A 20,719-nucleotide genomic window follows, 5' to 3' on the forward strand; every position below is an offset into this window, starting at 1 on the left:
TCCTGGGATGGGCAGTGACTTGGCTTGAGCCACTCTTTGCGCATGTGCCCAGTTTGTTTACAGGGAGGGGCCAGGCTGCCGCAATGGAAGTCAGCGCCATCTTGTGTTATTGCGGCTTTCCACAATTTCCGGGTTGGGAAATCAATCAAGGATCAACTTTTATATATTTATTTTTGTGGGTTTAGTGGTGGGGGTGGGGATGGTGGTGGAGGTTTTGTTTTTGTTTTTTAAGACAGAGCTTGTCCATGTAGCCTTGGCTGTTCTGGGACTTGCTCTGTAAACTAGGCTGGCCTCAAACTCAGAGATCTGTCTCCCTCTGCCTCCAGAGTGCTAAGATTAAAGGCATGTGCTACCATCTGCATGTGTCTGACTTATCCACTTATATTCTATTAACACAGTAGATAAATAAAGGGAAGGAAGGCGACATCCCTCGGGCGATGAACTAAAGTTAAAAGGAACGTCTAGCCCAGCTTTCAGTTGCTGTGAGCTGTGTGCATGGATGCCTTCTTCAGTGGGGCTTGGTTCACACTCCCTCATTCTCCAGCTACACATGAAGCTGAAACCGGAGGCTCTGACTGCCATCTCCCATGTGGCTGCAGGACAGTTCTGTCTTTGGCCTTTACTGAGCGACAGACAGAGGTGTTAAGTCCCCTGCAGTGACTCTGGGAACCACAGACATCTAGGATCTCAGCAGCTGACTAGTTGCTTGGCCTAGAGTCAGGCCTGCCAGTCCAGAAGACAGATACCATTACAACCTGCCAGAGCTGCCTTAGGCCTCAGCTTTGCCGTCCACTGGGGCCGGGAATCCAACCTCACCTGACCCCTCCTGCTCTCCAACCCGGCGAGGACTAACTGTTCTCTCCTGTGTTTCCTTTGTTTGCAGCTATTAAATCAACCCTCTTGAGTCGGATTTAAATGCATCTCTCTTCTTCCTAGGACAATCTCGTTCTTCTGTTTGTTTGGGATTCTATACAAGCTCAAAGCTTTCTTAAATTAGACCTGAAGCTTAAATGGTTTTTTTAACCTAAGAGATTGGCTGGCATTGACAACACAAATTGGAGGTTTTGAATCTTGTTGAGTACATCTCTTTTTGATAGAAAGGGTTGTGGGAAATTAGGCTTATCCAAAGTCCTCACTGTGACACTTCTCTCAAGCCACACTTTCCTCCACTCTGCAATCAGCCAGTCATTCAACAAGCACTAGCTTTTACGTTCTTTCAACAGGCACATGGCCTGTTTGGCTAAAAAGGATGTGGGTCAGAGGTCAGTGCTGTTAGCTAACCCAGCTGAACACTCTGTACCACAAGAAAAATTAGCTTACAAGATTCCTTTCTAGGCATAATCTCCTACAGCTTTGAGACCATTTCTGTATTTTGAAATGATGTTTAAACTTCGTATAAGGTATATGTGTTCATAGGTATTCACACGTGTGGGGTTGGGGGGTTGCACATGGGTGCGTGTGTGCCTGGAGGCCAGAAGTTAAGGTTAGAGATCTTACTCAATGCTCTCCACCTTGTTTTCTTCGACAAGGTCTCTTGCTGATTGATTGGACTGGCTGGCCATCGAGTCCCATAGCTCCTCACTCTGCGCTACACACACTTCCAAGTGCACTGTGCTATGCCTGCCTTTTCACCTGGGTGTTGGACCCAATCTCAGGTTCTTACATTTACGCAGCAAGCATTTTGCCAGCTGAGTGGTTGCTCAAGTCCCAAGTTTTTAAACTTTTAATTATAACCTTAAAACATATCCTATATTTAAAATGTATAATATTTATTCATTTGCCAAAAACCTAAATGAAATGTGGGTAGAGGAGGGCATAAGCAAAAAAAGAACAAAAACAAAAACAAAAACAAAACAAACAAAAAAAAAAAACATCAAGTTCCTACTTTCTAAGAACTCATCTAAACATCAAAAGTCACAGGAGACAGCTAATGGAGCTGATGTTTCATCTGTGGTTATAAATACCATTCTCTCCTTTACTTGGTCCATGGAGAGAATTTCAGGCTCTACTACTTGGGTTGTCATCCATGTTCTGGAGTCCATAGAGGAAGTCTAAGCTGTCTCTCTGTCTGCCATATACCCGGGAGAGAACAGAGTTCAAAGTCAAGTAGAACATTAGTCAGCTGTGGCTCCTGTCCCAAAGAGTAGTTCAAATAATGTTTCTAAAATGGAGTGGCTCTGTCCCAGCCTGATGCTGCCATGCTGAGACTAGATCCTCAGTCACTACTGTAGCACACAAAGGCCTCAGAGCAGGATGGAAGTACCCAGGTCAGGCAGAGAACATGCAGAAGTCACCAAGTGTTAGGAAAGTCCAGGGCACAGAATCCAACACTAACTCTGTGCCTATTAGGAAATTGCTTCTAACTTCTACCTTCCTTCACTGCATAGGTTTCCTGCGGCTCATTCCAGGATGGCATGATGCCCTTCTCACTTCTCTTGAGGTCCTGTCTTCCCTCTGCCATAAGGAGTCTACCAAAGACAACACACATCAGAAACATATCCAGCATGACTGAAGGCAAGTGGGAATAGACGTTTGTCTGGGTGTTTGATTGGCTGGTTTTATTAAGACAGGGTTTCTGAATTCAAACTCTTTATGTAGCTGAGGATGACCTTGAACCCCTGACCCTCTGACTCCACCTACACACTCACACAGACACACACACACACACACACACACACACACACACACACACATCAGATATGTCACTGACCTAAGTACCACTGATGGTTCACAGTACAAACAAACATGGAGTTGGACATTGCTTAATGGTAAAGAATTTGCCTGTTATGCTCAAGGCCCTGGTTCTATTCCTAGCACCACAAAAATAAATAAATGAATAAATAAATAAATAAACATAAAAGGAAGAAAGAATATAGCCTATAGATTTTTCTAGTTATGCTGCAAACACCAAAGGAGAAGCCAGCAGTGTGCTTGATGTCCTTAAAGCAAGGGACATCAAGTGTATTATTTAGTGCATTGCCACGCCGGGCCTCCATTATTACTTATGGGTGACTGGCTACCTAGCATTGCACAGCAAAGTACCCTAAGGAGTAATGGCTTAGGACCATAATTCTCACAAGTCTAGCTCTGCGAAGGAGTTTCTCTGCCTGCAGCATGAAGCTGGGCCATTCATGGGCTTCCCCCTCAGATTCTGATGTCCACTGGGGTGACGGGACCAGAAAGCCTAAAATTTGTTTCTATAGAGCCTCTCTCTGCTGGTTAGTTTTTACTGTCAGCTCAACAATGCCACGTATTACCTGGGAAGAAGGAACCTTAACTGGCAATTTTCTCAACCAGATTTGTCTGTGACCATGTCTGTGGGGGCATTACCAATTATTTTAATAGGTCCACTGTGGGCAGGTCCATTACTAGGTGTGGGTCTGGGCTGTATAAGAAAACTAACTGAGCATAAGCCAGCTTAGTAAGTAAGTCAGCAATTGTTCACACTCTAGACTGTTCACACCACAGACTAATGTCCTAATGTCATCTCAGCCAAAACAAGTCATATGACTAAGGCCTGAGCCAATGAAAGCCAAGCCCTGAGCCAATGAAAGTGGTCTATTAATATGTGAATGGTAAGAAGCAGAATTTGTATAGAAGATTTCCAAGGTCTACCAAAGCCAAGATGGGCAGACCTTCAGGAGGCTGTGGGTCTGAGCAGCCCAGGCCTTGGGCCTCCAGAATAGGCAGTGAGGGTGTGATTCCAGCTTTGCTTCTCACTAGAATCACAGTGTGAGTAACCTGTGTGATTTTCCCAGGCTTGTTTCCAAAATAAAAATGGGGATAGGCTCCTCCCCAGCACCCATCTGAAGGGCCCCCCTTGGGTTGTTAAGGTCCTTCCAAGCCAAGAGCTGCTATAGAATGATCCATCAGAAGAATGCACATGTCCCCAAAGCTAGAAACTCCAACCTAGAACTGAATTTTATAAGCTTTAAATCCAATTCAGAGCACTAAAGTGTTTTTCCCCGTTTCTTCTTGTTAAAAAAAAATCAATTTTTGGTTAAAAGACTCAGAATAAATCACTCAGTTTCTCTCCACAAAGATAAAGTGTCATGACCATAAATGGAACCAGAGAGCCCCTGGGGTACATGAATCACCCTGGGCTGTGAGACACCCGCACCTAGAAGTGTGGTCTGCCCCACCACCCTCTAGAGGGGGACCTTAAGGTGGCCATTCCATATTGTGTTGCTAATGGGGACAACTTAGGACTCTTTATTCATCTCCCTCAGTGAAGATGAACAAAACCTAAACTCAGCTCCTGAAGTGCATTTAATTAAAAAGGAAACAAAGAAGCTTTGTGTCCCTAATGCCTCCCTGATTCATTGCATTAAAAATCCAATTTGTCCTCACAATAGGCTTTGGAGGGAAGAGACAGAGGAAAGGGGGGGGAAGGCCTTTAAGCTGGTCTCCTCCTCTCCACCTCTCTGTGGATGCAGGTCATTGTGGACCCACAGCTGTGCAAGCCTGAGAGATGCAGGGCAGCAGCAGCATCCTGCCCCAGCGTCCTCCTCCTGCCCCAGCGTCCTCCTCCTGCCCCAGCGTCCTCCTCCTGCCCCAGCGTCCTCCTCCTGCCCCAGCGTCCTCCTCCTGCCCCAGCGTCCTCCTCCTGCCCCAGCGTCCTCCTCCTGCCCCAGCGTCCTCCTCCTGCCCCAGCGTCCTCCTCCTGCCCCAGCGTCCTCCTCCTGCCCCAGCGTCCTCCTCCTGCCCCAGCGTCCTCCTCCTGCCCCAGCGTCCTCCTTTGGAAAGCCTGTGGGTGACCTTGGCAGATGCTATGTACTACCAGGTGAAGGGTGCCAACACTGCCTTACCACTTGCTGGTCCCGAGGTTCACCCAAAAGATGGTCATGTCTACTGCACCCCTCTTCTCTGAGAAAGTGTTAGACCCATACTACAAAGGTCTAGAGCCTGTGACCCAGTGGATACAGTGCCATGACAAAGAGGTCCTGAATCACTTAGCACAGAGCAACCTGAAGTACCATAAGCACACAACAAATGTCTGCTAATAGTGTTCTTGTAGAGCAGAAATGTCCATGGGTTGATAAGTATATCTGGCAGTTAGGAAAATTGTCCCTTGGGTTATTCTCCAGTAGAGCACAGTTCTCTGGGTGTGGTGTGGTCTCTGCCTTAATTGTTGTAGCAAAACATGTGATACTAGACGTGTTGGTTATCTGTCTCGTTGCTGGGACGAAGTCCCTGACAGAAGCAAGTTATGAGAGGAAAGGTTTGTTAGGGCTCACAGTTCCAGGAGATACAGTCCACATTGTGAAGATATGGCTCTAGGAGAGGGAGGCACATGTCACATGGCATGGGCTGTCAGGAAGTAAAAAGAGATGCCTACCGCTGCTCAGCCCACTTTCTCTGCTTTATTTAGTCCTGAACCCCAGCCCATGACATGGTGCTGCCCATATTTAGGGTGAGTCTTCCTATCTTCTTCAATCTAGTCTACGCACAGATGTCTGCATGCCCAGATATTTGTTTCTAAGGTGATTCTAAATCCCATCTAGTTGATAATCAAGGTTAATCACCATAGTAGGTAATTAATAAAAAGGAAGGATTTCTGTTGGCTTATGGTTTAGGAAACTAGAGAATTCAAGAGCCTGGTGCTGGAATTCAGCAGCTACATGCCCAAGGGCCATCAGAAATGATAAGGTTGCTTTGAAACTACCGCCTTCGTGGTGATTAAACAAGACTAATGAGAGTAAAACATCACATGAGAAGGTATTAACCAACCAGTGAGGGCTACAGCCTCACAGTGGCCTATAAACCTCCCGTTAGGCTCCATCTCCCACTGACACATAGAGGAACCAAAGTTCTAACCCATGACTTCTAGGAAATGTCCAAACACAGTGCTAGATTTATAGGTATACAGAAGAGCATCAACATCGCTTGCAGTCTTGTCTCCTTGAGACAACCATGATTATTATGCAGATACAATCCTCTGAGCTATTCCATCAGAGAGAGACAGAGACTATGACTGTATCTCCTGCAACTGTGAACCAAAACCAAGTCCTTCCTCCCTCAAGTTGTTTTTGTCAACCGGTGAGCAAAGTAACCAGTACAGCACATTGCAAACACAGTGTCACTCTGACACAGCCACCAGGACTACAAACGTTACAAAGGCATGCAGCACCTAGTCCCAGAGATGCCCACCAGGCCTGTGCCACTCAGTAGAGCCACAATAGGAACGGGAAGTACTAGGTAAAGCTGACTGGGTTTTTCAACTGTAAGCCCATGTCAAATGAGAAAGCACATGCATTCCCAAATGCACACTCTGTAATACTCATGGAAGTTCCATTTGCAATAACCCAAGTTAAAAGTCCCTCCCCATCAGACAAGGGTCGATTCTCATTTGGGTAAGTGCATCACATCCCATAGCAGGTGAACAGGCAACCACTAAATGCAACATTATGAGTTAATTCCCATATATTAGCATAAGAATTAGGACTCTAAAGATGTATGTTATATGGTTCTATCTTAGCCAGAGTTTCTATTTCTGCACAAAACATCATGACCAAGAAGCAAGTTGGGGAGGAAAGGGTTTATTCAGCTTACACTTTCACATTGCTGTTCATCACCAAATGAAGTCAGGACTGGAACTCAAGCAGGTCAGGAAGCAAGAGCTGATGCAGAGGCCATGGAGGGATGTTACTTACTGGCTTGCTTCCCTTAGCTAGCTCAGCTTGCTTTCTTATAGAACCCAGGTCTACCAGCCCAGGGAAGGCAACACCCACAATGGCTGGGTCCTCCCCCCTTGATCACTAGTTGAGAAAATGCCTTTACAGCCTCATTTCCTCAACTGAGGCTCCTTTCTCTGTGATAACTCCAGCTTGTGTCAAGTTGACACACAAACACAGTCAGCACAGGTTCCATTATGTGAAGTCCAGTAATGGGTCATGTGTGGATTAGAAGTTAGGACAGTGGTACAATAGATGGAGTAGCCAAGATGCTGACTCTGAAGAAACAATCATGTCTCCCAATCTGGGTGCTTGTTAGGTGGGTGTGTTTATTGTGTAAAAAGTACTAGACTGTATATTTCTGTCCAATCGTTGCGATGGAGTCTCACTGTATAGCCCAGGCTGACCCCAAGCTTGTGATCTCAGCCTCCTGAGTACTAAGATTATAGGTGTACTCCTCCCCTGTATACAGCTATGCTGCATACTTAAGTACACTATTGTGTGTGTCTAAAACATGCCCATCAAAAATCAAATTAACACGGGTCTGCAAGCAGCAACCAAGTGTGCCTTCATCCCATCTCCCACCCAATCCAGGACTCCAGCCAGCTAGTGTGGTGGTCCTGCCCAGATCCCTGGCACCAGCCTTTGAAAGCTTCTGCCAGGTCAACCGTGGTCCTCTGCCCCTACTTGACCAAAGTGAGGCAGAGAAGACACTTCCTCAGCTGAGAGCTGTTCCAGACACAAGGTAAGAAGCCTATGCTACAATGGTTGTAAGGTTGCTGAAGCTGGGGTGCTGTGTTACTAGGTGCACTTTGATCCTGCCTTGGGGACCATACAGGTCCTGGTGTGACCTCTGCTCAGCAGCAAAGTGCCCTCTTTACCTTTCCTGCTTCATACCCTCTCCTCCAACCCCATACTTGCCCCCTGCTCCTGTCCTTGCCCCAAGCCTGGAGAAATCCTGTGGGCTATACCTTAATATAATACCCTGACAAGAGCAACTAAGGGGAAAAGGGCTTATTTTAGTTCAGAATAATAGGGATGGAGGTGGGGGGGTGTCGAGGTGACAGGGACTTGAAACGGCCAGTAGTAACATTATAAGCACAGTCAAGAGAAGAGGTCAGGTTTTGTTTGTTTTGTTTTTGATTTTGATTACTTGTTTGTTTTGATATAGGAACCCATTATGTACCCTTAGTTGGCTTGGAACTAACTACGTAGTCTAGGCTGGCCCTGAACTCATAGAGGTCTTTCTGCCTCTGCCACCTAGTATTAAAGTGTGCACTAATCTTGCCAGGTCCAAGAGTACTACATGAATGCATGAATTCCCGAGCTCAGCTCTTCTGCTTTCTTCACTCTTAGTTCAGGATCCCCTTGCCTAGGGAATGCTGCCACCCACAGGAGATGCATCTTCCCGCTTCAATTAATCGGTGCAGTCTCCCAAAGACATCCTTGTGGGACAGCCTGAGACTCTTTTCCCATGTGAGTCTAGGTGGTGTCAAACTGATGATTAAAAGGAACAATGACAGGCCATGCCACCTGTCACTTTATCACTCCTACCAGAAAGCCCTTGCACAGGATTAAGAAGAACGATGTTCGAATCACTCACCCCCAGGGGAAAATACCATTCATATTGTGCGTGTTTGCCCACACTCTTAAAGAGCAGACGTCCCCCTTAGCTCCTGTTCACACTCCAGAGTTTCAGTTACCAACAGGTGACCAATGTCTTAAAAATATGGCATGGGAAATTCCAGGAATAAATAACTCAATGTTTTAAATAGCTTTTATTGTAGTATATAATTATAACTACTATGTATCTGTGACTTATAAAGTAAATGTCAGTGTAGAAATACAGGGACAATGACACATACAGGGGTTGGGACTTGCCAGTGTCAGGGATCCACTGGGGATACTAGATGTATTTCCACACGGAAGGGGTGAGCACTGCATACAAGCCTCACAGGTGCCCCTAGGAGCCCTGCCTCTTTGCCTCTTCATTTTGCCCTAGCTTCATAGCTACCGTTCCCATCTTCTCTGACCTAGACTGTAAGACACTGTAACCCTCCTTGTCTTTCTCCTGCTCTCTCCTCCATCTTTGGCCATCTTCTACTCACCCACAAAAGTGGCCTTTCCTAAGTCTGCATCTGATCGTGCGACTCTACCATTAGAAAGTCTCCAAGGCCAGCAGTCTGTGGCCTGTGCTTTAGCCCCATCTCAAGACTAGTGGTGACCCAGCCTCTGCTCAGCTTCTCTTGATACCCGGGTCCACCCGCCAGCTCTCTTCCCAGACAGAAGGCTTCCCATATCATTCTGTAGACGCAAGGATGAGGGGACCACTCAAAAAATACTGCTAGGGCCTGAGCTGGTTCCCATGTCACCAGCTTGGAGCGTCCTGTGCAGGCCTCCCACAGTTCACATGTTCAATGCCACCACACTTAGCACATTCTGCCTAGGTGTGCGTTCCTCGTCCAGCCTGTAAATTCCTATTTATGCCTCAAGACCTATCACCTCCCCTGTCATGGGTTGTTGGCATTCCCACATATGAGGAAATACCCAAGACGCACATCTTAAGGAAGGGAATGTTTGTTTGGTTTGCCAGTTTGGAGGTTTCAGCCTATGGTTGACTGGGCTATAGCTTGGGTCTGTGGCAAAGCAGGGGCTGTGGAGTAGAGCCAAGCTGCTCAGGAAGCAGAGAGAGGATGGAGAAGTAGCATCCTCATCTTAAAGGGGATGTTCCCGATGACATAACTTCCTCTCACTCTTAAAGGTCCATACCTGCTGCCACCACCGTCGGCTGGGATAGTCCATGGACGCTCGAGATCCAAAGCAGAGCAGTAGAAGAGATGGGTATCTCTGTTTCCCACTCTCCAGACACTTGCTGCTCTGTGTAGCTGATGTCTGAAGATGGAGTCACACCCTGGCCATCCCTACAACCCCGTCCCCTGGCACATAGCTGGAAAGGAGGAATAACATAGCAAATGATTTGGGGTGAGCAGAAGTGAGGCCTATACTGTGTGAGGCTTTCAACCTCACAGGAGAGGCCACCAGACTCTGTCTGGGTCTAACAGCATCCCCCTGTGGCAGAAAATCCATTATTGTTTTATTCTTGTGGATCTGACTGGTCTCACATTGAGGTTCAGGACATGGAATGGGGTGCCCCCCCCCCAGGCTATGTTATATACACGTTGATCCAGTGGCTTTGGTTTGGTCATGCTTCAAGAACACAAAGCCCCAAAGTGAAAACCAAGTCCCCAGTATAGAGTTCCAGACATGTCAGCATCAGAGAATTTCCCCCCACCACTTCCCTTTTCATAAGCACATCATTGGCCTGAGGGGGCATGGTGGTATACACCTTTGATCACAGCACCAGGGAGGCAGAGGCAGATGAATCTCTGTGTGAGTTTGAGGTCAGCCTAGTCTACAGAGCAAGTTCTAGAACAGCCAGGGCTGTTACATGAGAAACCCTGTCTTGGAAAAACAAACAAGCAAACAAAAAAAAAAAAAAAAAAAAAAAAAAAAAAAAAAAAGCACACCAGGAGCCTGCAAGCATTGCTTTGTGTTCCTAGGACCATCTGTCCACAGTTTCAGAAATACGAGTTTGGCACCTGCACAGGCGTCCTGACATCACTGGAAGAGTACTCAGAGAAGCTAAAGGACATGGTGACGTTCATCATGGACTACAGCTTCTCCATAGAAGAGGCCTTGGAGCAGGCAGGGATCCCCAGAAGAGACCTAACAGGTCCCAGCCATGCAGGAGCATACAAGGTAAGGCCATACCCTTGGGCAAACAACTGGAAAATGTAGCTGGACTTGTAATTTCCTGTGGTGGAGCAAACATTGGTTCAGGAAGTAGAAACCCTAAGGTCAGTCCTAGCTCAGTCACCCTCCCAAGTAAAGCCATTAGCCTCTGAGTCAGCCTCTCTCCTACCCACCTCTGATATGGCCATGCAGTGTCAGTCAAAGTTATTTGGAGTGTGTGTGTGTGTGTGTGTGTGTGTGTGTGTGTGTGTGTGTGAATGTATGTCTGTGCTAAAGGTCGACTGGTGTTCTTCAGGAGCAGCACACCTGGTTTTCTGTTAAGTTACATTTATTTGAAGAAGGGGTGATTTGGGAAGTTCAATGCACGTGTAGGGATAGGGAACAGTTTAAGGAAATCAGTTCTCTCCTTCCTCTGTGTGGGGGTTGGGAATCAAACCAAGTCACCGTGCATGGCAGCAAGTGCCTTGCTGAGTCACCCCACTGGCCTCACCTGCGGTTTTGGAGACAAAGCCTCTTACTGGGGTTCACTGAGAGAGCCCTGGGGACACTCTTGTCTGCTAGAATTACAAGCAGAGTGTCACCGTGCCCAGTTTTGATGTGAGCACAGGGGATTAAGGATGGCTTCTCCTGGGACATGCCTGCAGTTAGGGACTGTCCCTGCGGAAACCAGCCACCTGGGGGAAGAGTGAAGTTCTTCCTTCTCTGCCTCCTTCCCAGATGCTGTCAGGACAAGTCCAAGGGCTCACTGGGCCAGATCAGTAGCCTCCAGGCCTCCGTGTGCAAAAGCCCAGCTTCTGGGCTTTCCTGTTCACAGTGGCTGAACGTTTTCATCTTGCACGCTGTTTGTCACAGTGTCTCACTTCGGCTCCTATCAGAGAGGCCTGGATCGCATCGGGTCACACACAAGCATGTTCCTGTTCTGCACTCCCCTACAAGGTACAAGAGACTGGAATGCTGTGAAGGGAGAGGACAGAGAGGACTGGCTGAGGCCCACTGGTATTCGCAGCAGGTGCGAGCGAGCTGGGGTAGCCTCGGGCTCATCAGCACAATCCCTCATTTGAAGTGAAGAAAATAAGACCTAGAGAGCGTGAGATGGGGACCTGCTGGAGTCCCAGAACCACACCTGTGGCTGGTATGGTGATGAAGAAAGTTTGTTCACCAAAGCCTGCCAATTCTCCATGGCGTGTCACTGTCCCCTCTTCCCACAGCTACCACACAGCTTGTCTGGAACAACCCACCCCACTGCCCTTAGGCCCTGAAAAAGATGGCTAGATAAAAGCCACCTTGACTTCGTCTGGGCCTGGATACATGTCCCATCCTAAATAGAGGCGTCTTGGTCCCCGGGAGCCCTGCCTGGCTTAGTGAGTGGCCTACATGTACCTTTGCTCTGTCCCAGGTGCTGTCATACGGACACCAGGCTGCCAGGGTGGTAGTAGCAAGCCAGTGAAGTGGCAGCCGAGGTTGTCCCAGTGCCAGTGGACCATGATTCTGGCTGTGTTCTAAACCTGCCGGAAACCCCACTGCAGGGGGAGAAGTGTACCACCAGTGACAGTCACCCAGGGTGACCTGTGCAGTCTTCAAAAGGAAGGCTGGGGCATCCAGGGACAAGCTCGTCCCCTGTAGGATCTAGAAGTGAAGCAGGCTGAGGCTGTTCCTGGGGTTGTCTGCTGCTCCCTTTTGCCTGATTCTGTCAGAACTTTGCAGGCTTCTTGAGGTCCATGGAGAACATTCAGAGGCCCATGTGAATGGAGAAATTGTGTGTGCGTGTGTGTGTGTGTGTGTGTGTGTGTGTGTGTGTGTGAGAGAGAGAGAGAGAGAGAGAGAGAGAGAGAGAGAGAGATAAACCTCAGCTAAAAGTTAGCATTTCCTTTGGTTCTGAATGTTGCTGACAAAGGACTGCTAAGTCAATACATCCTGTAATGCTGAGGCAAATAGCTGAACACTACAGTTCTCGAAAACACCCTATATACTGACACTCCGGTAACAGATCTGCTAGTCTGTCCTCTAGCTGTTAATGGTAAAGTACACTGTTTCCGGGGCTCTGGTAACTATGTCTGAACATGTGAAGTAGCACTGGTTTCCTTTGGAACGTTTAATCTTCTCTTCCCCTCACCTCTTTGTTGCCCCGCCTGTGTGTTTGCTTTAAGGCAGGCTCTCAGTGTGTCATCAGGATCACCCTAAAACTTCCCTTGTAGTCAAGGCTCAAACTCCCCATCTCCTTAGCCTCCCAAGTGCCGGGACTACAGGCAACATGCCATCCTGAGTTTTCTTTTATGTGGTTAAAACATCACTCTGTCCAGCTTAGAAGATGTGTCAGACTGCCAAAGTGATGCTGACAGATTAAAAAGGAAAAAAAAAAATAAATGAATGAATAGGATCCCCCTGCCCCATCCCAGTTTTGAGTCACTCACTTCAAGCCAGGCTGCTACAGCTCCTGGGATCTCTTGCTTCCTGCTGCTTCTTGGGCCGGGAGCTCTGGGCTTGAATCTGAGCTGATGCCCTATATTTTCTCCCTACATTTTCACTATCAGACAACAGTACCTTGTGCCGCCATTGCTGGCTTCTGCTGCCCTCTGGTGGTCACAATGAGACCCGTTCCCAAGGACAAACTGGAAAGGCTGTTGCAGGCCACTCACTCCGTGGGAGGTCAGCAAGGACAACCCATCCACATCGGTGACCCAGGTCAGCGTCCACCCAGCATGGGCCTGAGAGGCATGCAGGAGCTTGTGCGATTCTGAGGGGAGTCTCAGGGGTGAGGTGCCCTCAGAGCTTTGCCAGACCAGTGAGCCTCATCTTGAGGATTTTTTACGCACAAACTCCTACGGGTGTCTTGTGATCCCTGGATTTGGCAATTGGAGGGTTAAAATGGGACTCTTTGTTTCAGGTGTTGTCCACAACTGTGTACACCTCTCTCCCCCTCCCCCTCTCCCCCTTCCCTCCCCCTTCACATCCCCCTCCCCCTTCTCTCTCTCTCTCTCTCTCTCTCTCTCTCACACACACACACAAACAAACACACACACAAATGCACACACATACACACACATAATATTATTTATATTAATAAATAAAACTCAAACTTGCATTTGGACTGAAAGTTATATCACTTAGCATGAGAGTGAATGAACATCCAAGGGCAAAGCCAAGTCTGGATGTTTCCCAGGCCTCTTGCAGCTCTCAGAGGGCCTGAGGAGAGTTTGGGGTTGGCCCAGGGTGAGAGCTAGGATCTGTGTACTTGAACTGGCCCAGCCTTGTGGTCAGCAGAATTATCAAAGACCTGATATCCTGTGAAAATACTATCAGCTCTACTGACCTTCCTCACCTAAAATAGTCTGAGGGTCACCAGAGACTATCTGCCAACTTGTCTTATTAGCGGGGATAAACTAGGCCCAACGCATCCAGCTTTGTCATCCACAGCATGTAGGGGGACGGCTGGCCAGGGCTGGGGCTGCTGGAAGTGATAACAGGTTACAGCCATGCAACTTGATCAAGATGAACACACACACAACGCTGGCCCTGTTAGGACTCTGCGTGCTATGAGGCTAGTGCTGAGCTAAGCATACTATAGACTCCCTCCAGAAACCACATCACACAGTTTGAGATTTCAGGCCTGAAGGTACCAGTCAACGTGGGCCCCACGTTACAGAACAGCCTGATCTGTTAACACGTCCACCCCTAGCCATCATCACCTCCTCTTCCTCCTGTCCTTCCTCTTCTTTCCCCTTTTCCGTCTAAGAGAATGCTACAACTAGCATGGGGGCGGGGGCGGGGACCCACAGAGTCCTCAGTACCAACCAGAGGGATCCTGGGTTTGGTTTGGGGTGTTTTGTTTTGTTTTCCCATCTGCAGAACTTTTGGGAATCGACGCACTTTCCGAACCTGACTATGGGACTTACGTGGAGTGTCGGCCCGAGGACGTGCCAGTGTTCTGGCCTTCCCAGCTGACCAGTCTGGAGGCGGTCATCAGCTGCAGTACGTTGGGGAACAAGGGCAGAGTCACCTCGGATGTAGTCCAGTGGGCGCGGAGTTCTTGAACGCACAGGTTGACAGCTCAGTGACTTGAAACGAAACCCAGAAAACACAGGCCTAGAGTTGGGAAGGAGCTCAGTGGTACAGAACTTTCCCAGAATGCTTAGAGGCCGGTGTCCGACACCCCCTCCCCCGCACTGGGAAATAAACACGGGGGGGGGGGGGGGGCGGTTAGAAGTCTACAATGTCTCTCCTACATTCCCAGCTTAATCCCCTGCTAAGGATCCTAACCAGCGCACCTAGTTTTTAGCTCGAACTCTTTGACGAAATACTTTTTCATCTACTGAAGCTTCACAGCTTGATCTGATGGAAGAACCAACTTCCAGCTTGACTTTTTTGAGACACTTTGGAAATTAGTGGGGCCTTGGAAGCTAAGGATGAAGCGGAGAAACACAGCTGAATTTTACAACAATGTCGCCTCTCAGCGTCTGCTGAGGTCCAATCCCAGGACCCCTCAATACCAAAATCTAGCTTCTCCCGGAAGATGTATGTAGTGTCTGTGCTCCCTCCTTCCTTCCTGCGCACGTGGACTTCCTAATGCAATGTTAGGTGCTTTTTGTGAGTAGTTCTTAGACTCTATTTTTAAAGATGTATTTATTTAAACATATGAATGTTTTGCCTGCACTACGTATGTGCAGTGTGTGTGTGGTGCCAACGGAGGCCAGAAGAGGGCGCCAGATCTCCTGAAACTGAACTGAAAGGAGGTTCTGAGCAGCCATGTGGGTGCTAGGAACCAAACGCAAGTCCTCTGCAAGAGCAGCAATTACTGTTAACTGCTGAGCCATCTCTCTGTGCCCATTATATTGTATTTTTAAGGGTGAACATCAAGAAAAAAAAGAAAACCCTGTTTGTCTCTACCAGAGACACAAATTTTCTTCTTTTGAATATTTTCAGTCAACAATTTGTTGTAGAAATTATTTACTCTCATCTGGGGGCTTCTACCCTACCTTTGATCATTCCCGGATATAAGACCCAAAACTTTTATTAATGTAATAAGCCTTAATCAACATTAAAGCTGGGCAGATATCTACCCTCTATGCTATTAGAATCTATTTCCCAAAACCAGATGAACAGACAGAGTCAGGTTTGATGCTACTTTGTTTTATTGTATTCAGGGGAGTTCAGCTATCAGAATGTCCTCCTGATATGGTGGCAAGACATGGATCACACGGTCCATGGATTCTACTGTTTAGTTAAAAGTTCATGCATTGAGTACCTACTACTATATGCCAGGTGTGAGCACAAAGCTATGTCCCCGGAGAGCTTGTGGAAATTCCTAGGTATGGACCAGGTAAGGAGGGCAGGTATGTGCATATACAGACAGGAAATATCCCCCAGCTAATAAAACTTAGATGTTGAGGTGTGAGAATGGTTCATCCAACAATGGCCGATGGTGGCATTTCTTTTCACCCACAACCGTATGCCATCAGATTTAAGAGGGTAGAGGTGTGCTGAGATCTACTTTGCAGGCACATCCCGTGGGGATGGTGAGGGGACAGTGAGCCTGCTGTGCTGGGTGAAAATGGATCCGGCTTGGCAGGGTGACATCACAGCCCCTTCTGTTGTGTGTTGCAGAGGTTCCATTGGCTTTCACCAGCCCTCCAGGTTGCGCGGTGATGATCCCAAGGGGCTCAGTGTCTCCAGCCGATTGTCTGACTCCTGAGATGGTTCCAGAAGTCTATGCCATTTCCAAAGACCCTTTACATTACAGCATAGTGTCAGCCCCTGCTGCTCAAAAGATCAGAGAGCTCGAGTCCACAATTGCCATAGACCCAGGTGAGAAACAAAGTATTCAGGGCAGGGGAGATAGTGGGCGGAGCACCTGTTGCTCAAGCACTAGGTCCTGAGTTCAGAACCCCAGATTCCAGGCAAAAACTTAGGCATGATAGCACACATCTGACATCTCAGTATAGTGTGTGTGTGTGTGTGTGTGTGTGTGTGTGTGTGTGTGTCCACTTGGGATATGGACACAGGAGGATTGGGAGTTCAAGATCATCCTCAGCTACATAGTAATGGCTGGAGAGATGGGTGAGTGGTTAGGTTGCAGACGTCCTGAATTCAAATCCCAGCAATTACATGGTGGCTCACAAACACCTGTCATGAGATCAGATGCCTTCTTCTGGTGTGTCTGAAGATGGCTACAGTGTACTTATATATAATAAATAAATAAATCTTTTAAAAAAAATTTGATGCCAGACTGGGCTTCATGAGACCGTCCCAATAAAACAACAACAAAGTTACATGCATATTTATTAATATCCCAATCCTCCCCTTCTGTATCAAATCCCTGTGGAATATATATTTTACGCATATATGCATGTTTTTAACACTGTGCGTCAGGATTCGGGGGAGGACATAAGATGCCTTTTATCTGGGGATCCCAGTGTTGGAACCAGGAAGCTACAGAGTCGCAGCAGCAACGCAGCCTAAGTACACTGTACACAGCATCTCAGGGAAATGACTGACCTTCTACAGCTGGTAAGCCACCAGCTTTCTAAGCATGGGACACGGCTGGTAGGGCCTTACAGGGAGCTTGCTGATGACACTTAGGAGGTCTACAGCTGGTTCAAAGCTTTTCCCTTTGGGAGAATACGGTGTTTAACCCCAGGTAGCCAGCAGAGGGCGCTAGGTCACCCGCTATTTTGTATGGTATAGTTAGCGCCCCTTCTCATGAAACAATTGCTGTGTGGCTTTGCCTTAGTTTCCTGATCAATGTAACAAGACTACTGACAATTACACCTCTCTGCCAGGGTTGTGCTAAATAACAAGAACTTTAGTCGTGTTACAGTTACTCCCTGCTGGGCATTGGTAAATGCATGTTCTGTCCTATCTTAGTAAATGCTCTGGTGTCTCTATGAGATAGTTTTGGTTTACTTCATTTAGTAAAAGAAACCAAAGCATATAAAGTTAAGAAATACCCATCCACATTTCCAGTAGGTGATTGGGGAAGACACTGAGCCCTTGTCTGCTGACTCTGTGAGCCATGGTTTACACATGCTGTATATATTAGAATCTGAAAGTTAAATTATGTGTCGTTTTCTTGCCTGCGCAGTTGAAAAGTTATCTAGCATTCCTTAGCTCATATCCCATCCCACATTCTCATGAAGTGTGTTCCCAAAACTGGAGGGCAGAAACATCTCAAGTATCTGGCATTGTCTGGGAGTTATGGCCTCTCTCAATGCCCCAATAATTCGAATTTTCCCAAACAGATGTCGGGAATCAATCATTGGGTGAATCTAGGGGGCACAGAGGGGTAAAACCAGCCTGGGAAGGAGACTCCCAGGAGCAGCCAGAGCTGCCTCTGAAAACTGTCTAAAGAGAGCAGTGCCTCACTCTGCTGTGAAACCGACCCTGTGGGGATCCTGAGAACCCCTTACAAACCTGCTGGCCAGCTAGAGGACCCTAAGGAGCATTCCTTGCTGAGAAACGGCTCCTCTGTGCCCCGAGGCTCTAGACAATAATGATCACTGAGCTTCCTGATAAGTTACCAGACGTGGCTTTTTCCTCGGTTCGTTGGTTTCTTTGTTCATTCATTTTGTGGGGACAAAGGTTTTACTGACATATAAACACGGAGTAAACTCATCATGTATGCCTACCATAGGGACACCTCTAAGGACATGTTCGTGGCGTATGCACATAGAGTCTTATATGGTGTGCCTGGGTAATCAAAAAGGGTGCTCCGGGGCTATTGAGCCACCTCAGTGGATAAAGACACTTGCTAGCAAGCCGATGACCTGATTTCGATCCTCAGGACCCATGTGTTAAGAAAGAAACAACTCCTCCAAGTTGCCCTCTGATCTCTGACATGCCTGTGGGTAGATATTTAATTTTTTTCCTAAAACAGTTTCTCCCTCCCAGACAGTCTTACCCAAGCCAATGGCTCCCCCATTTAACATATAGCATCACGAGAAAAGATGAATTATTAACTCTGTAATTAGCTTTGGGCTTGACAGATTTTGGGCTGGGCAGATGCACAGCTGCTTTGCAAAGCACCGAATGGGCAGAGAGGTCAGACGTGACCTCCCGTCAGGGCTCCTGCAGACTGGGGCGGGGCTTGAAGCACGAGTCCCAGAGGAGGAAGATTGATGACTGTCTGAGGTGCTGATTCTGTCTAGGAAAAAACCATCTTTAATCCGCAAGAACAATAGATGGTTTTGATTCCCACCCGAATAAGCAGATATGATTAATGGTGGTGTGCGGTATCCTGGGCACTGTTTACCGGGCTTATTAATAGAGACACTCGGTCATTTTTAAGAGGACAATGACTTGCATATGCAGTGTCTGGAGGATGTGGAGGATGCAAGATTTATAGTAATGGCTTTTGCACTGGTGATAAAATCATCATCTATATACACAGCTTTCAGTTGCCCAAACTCCCTTTTTAATATGATTCACTGAACTCCGTGAACCCTGTTACACACAGTTTTACTGTACAGAATGCTGTTCTTCTTCTCCTTTCTCATCATGAGCAGTTCGTGTTCATTGTAGGAACATATGAAAACAGCCATGGTAGTGATGCCTGCCTCTGATCTCTGCATTTAGGAGGCTGGGGAAGGAGGACCATTAGTGCAAGACTGGGGCTAGACCCAGTCTCAAAAATGAATCTAATAATTAATAAAATTAAGTCTTAGAAAGAAAAAATGTGTGAAAGTGAAGAAGCTATAAAAATCACCCGAATCCTGGAACCTGGGGAGCTGGCTCAGTTACTTCCCTTTGCCAGGACAACAGGAGAGGGGCTGGGTTCAGTTCCCTGCGCACACATAAGAGAAGCAGAGCACAGCACTGTGTGCCTGGAACCCCAGAACTAAGATGGGGATCCTTGAGGCTCACCAGCCAGTCAGCCAAGCCGAGCCAAATCAGTGAGCTCCAGATTCACTGAGAGACCCTGCCTCAAAAAAACAAAAACAACAACAACAAAAAACTTTTAAAAGATTTATTTTCTGTGAGTACACTGTAACTGTCTTCAGACACACCAGAAGAGGGCATCAGATCCCATTACCGGTGGTTGTGAGCCACCATGTCATTGTTGGGATTTGAACTCAGGACTTCTGGAAGAGCAGTCCGTGCCTTAACCACTGAGCCATCTCTCCAGCCCAACAGAAAACTTTTTATTTAAATTAATTGGAGCAAATAACCAAAGACTCGTGACATCAATCTCTGGCGTCCATGTGCACATTCACACAAACGCACATGCACAAGAACATGTACAAACACATAAACCGATCCACACACATTTTTATTACACAAACGCACATGCACAAGAACATGTACAAACACATGAACCTATCCACACACATTTTTATCACACAAACGCACATGCACAAGAACACATACAAACACATAAACCGATGCACACACATCTTTAAATACCAAAATCTGTTACAATCAATAATTTATTAACAGGCTTGTGTTTGCCTTCGAAGTCCTTTTTTATCTCAAATCTTTGCATATAGGAATATATGTACTGGAACCGCACTGTGACACTATTTTAAGACTTTTAAAAATAAATTGTAATGACCTTCCATAATATGAAGTAATTTTCTCGACATCTACACACTATTTGTTTAAGACAGAGTCTTACTTTATAGCCCAGGCTAGCCTTGAACTCTCTGCAATCCACCTGCCTCAGTCTCCCTGGAGGAGAGCTGGGATCTCAGAAATGAGTCACTCGGTTCACAACATCCTTTCAAAAGGATCCATTGTGTGAGCATGCCACCATTTGACCAGTAATCCACTGATACCTTAAGCAATGCCACAGTAAGTACCCTTCTCACTCAATTCTACACATAGCTCTTTGACTACTTTATCTGGGATGCCAGACACCAGATGGGAGAATTGCAAATCATGTAAGAGGGGAAAAAAAAAATCATCTTCCAGGCTCCAACTTCCAGTTCCTACGCTAAAACCAGTAGGTGGGAGTCTCTGTCCCCACAGACTTTCTCCATCGGGGCTCCCCTCCCTGTTATCCATGTAGAAGAACCAAAACATAGAACCAAGCACACACAGATATCGTTTGCCAGGTCCTGTGCTGGCATCCCTCTCAGTCTGGACCAGTTACTCCATAGGAGGGTTCCAAAGGCAGCATCCGTGATCTCTGAAGCTCAACTGCAGGTCAACCCTCTCCACATCCTCTGGCCTGCTCTAAGGCAGCCAGCTAGAGTGGAAGGTGAGTCACTCTGCCACTCCGTGTGGCACTTGTGTACAGGAGGCCTGATGGCACACAGAGGCACGCTGGTATGAACGAGAGTCAGGAAGTGGCGTTGCTC

The 20,719-nt window shown here is 47.2% G+C and overlaps 1 protein-coding gene across 2 annotated transcripts in view; it reads left to right on the forward strand.

Annotated features, from left to right (window-relative positions):
- DGLUCY (D-glutamate cyclase) overlaps positions 1 to 20,719 on the forward strand; it is an 82,076-nt gene that overhangs the window by 34,681 nt on the left and 26,676 nt on the right. The window contains exons 2-7 of one of the 2 annotated variants that reach the window (XM_080924771.1): positions 2,388 to 2,514; positions 7,269 to 7,419; positions 10,235 to 10,433; positions 12,959 to 13,109; positions 14,274 to 14,396; positions 16,029 to 16,229. In XM_080924771.1, coding sequence (XP_080780897.1) covers positions 2,415 to 2,514; positions 7,269 to 7,419; positions 10,235 to 10,433; positions 12,959 to 13,109; positions 14,274 to 14,396; positions 16,029 to 16,229 — 925 coding nt within the window. In that variant the 5' untranslated portion in view covers positions 2,388 to 2,414. Of the gene's footprint in view, positions 1 to 2,387; positions 2,515 to 7,268; positions 7,420 to 9,568; positions 9,657 to 10,234; positions 10,434 to 12,958; positions 13,110 to 14,273; positions 14,397 to 16,028; positions 16,230 to 20,719 lie in introns of those variants that run through there. The other variant, XM_080924772.1, reaches the window with a different exon arrangement.

This window comes from Micromys minutus, assembly GCF_963924665.1.
Source record: "Micromys minutus genome assembly, chromosome: 1".
NCBI classification, from domain to species: Eukaryota; Metazoa; Chordata; class Mammalia; order Rodentia; family Muridae; genus Micromys; species Micromys minutus.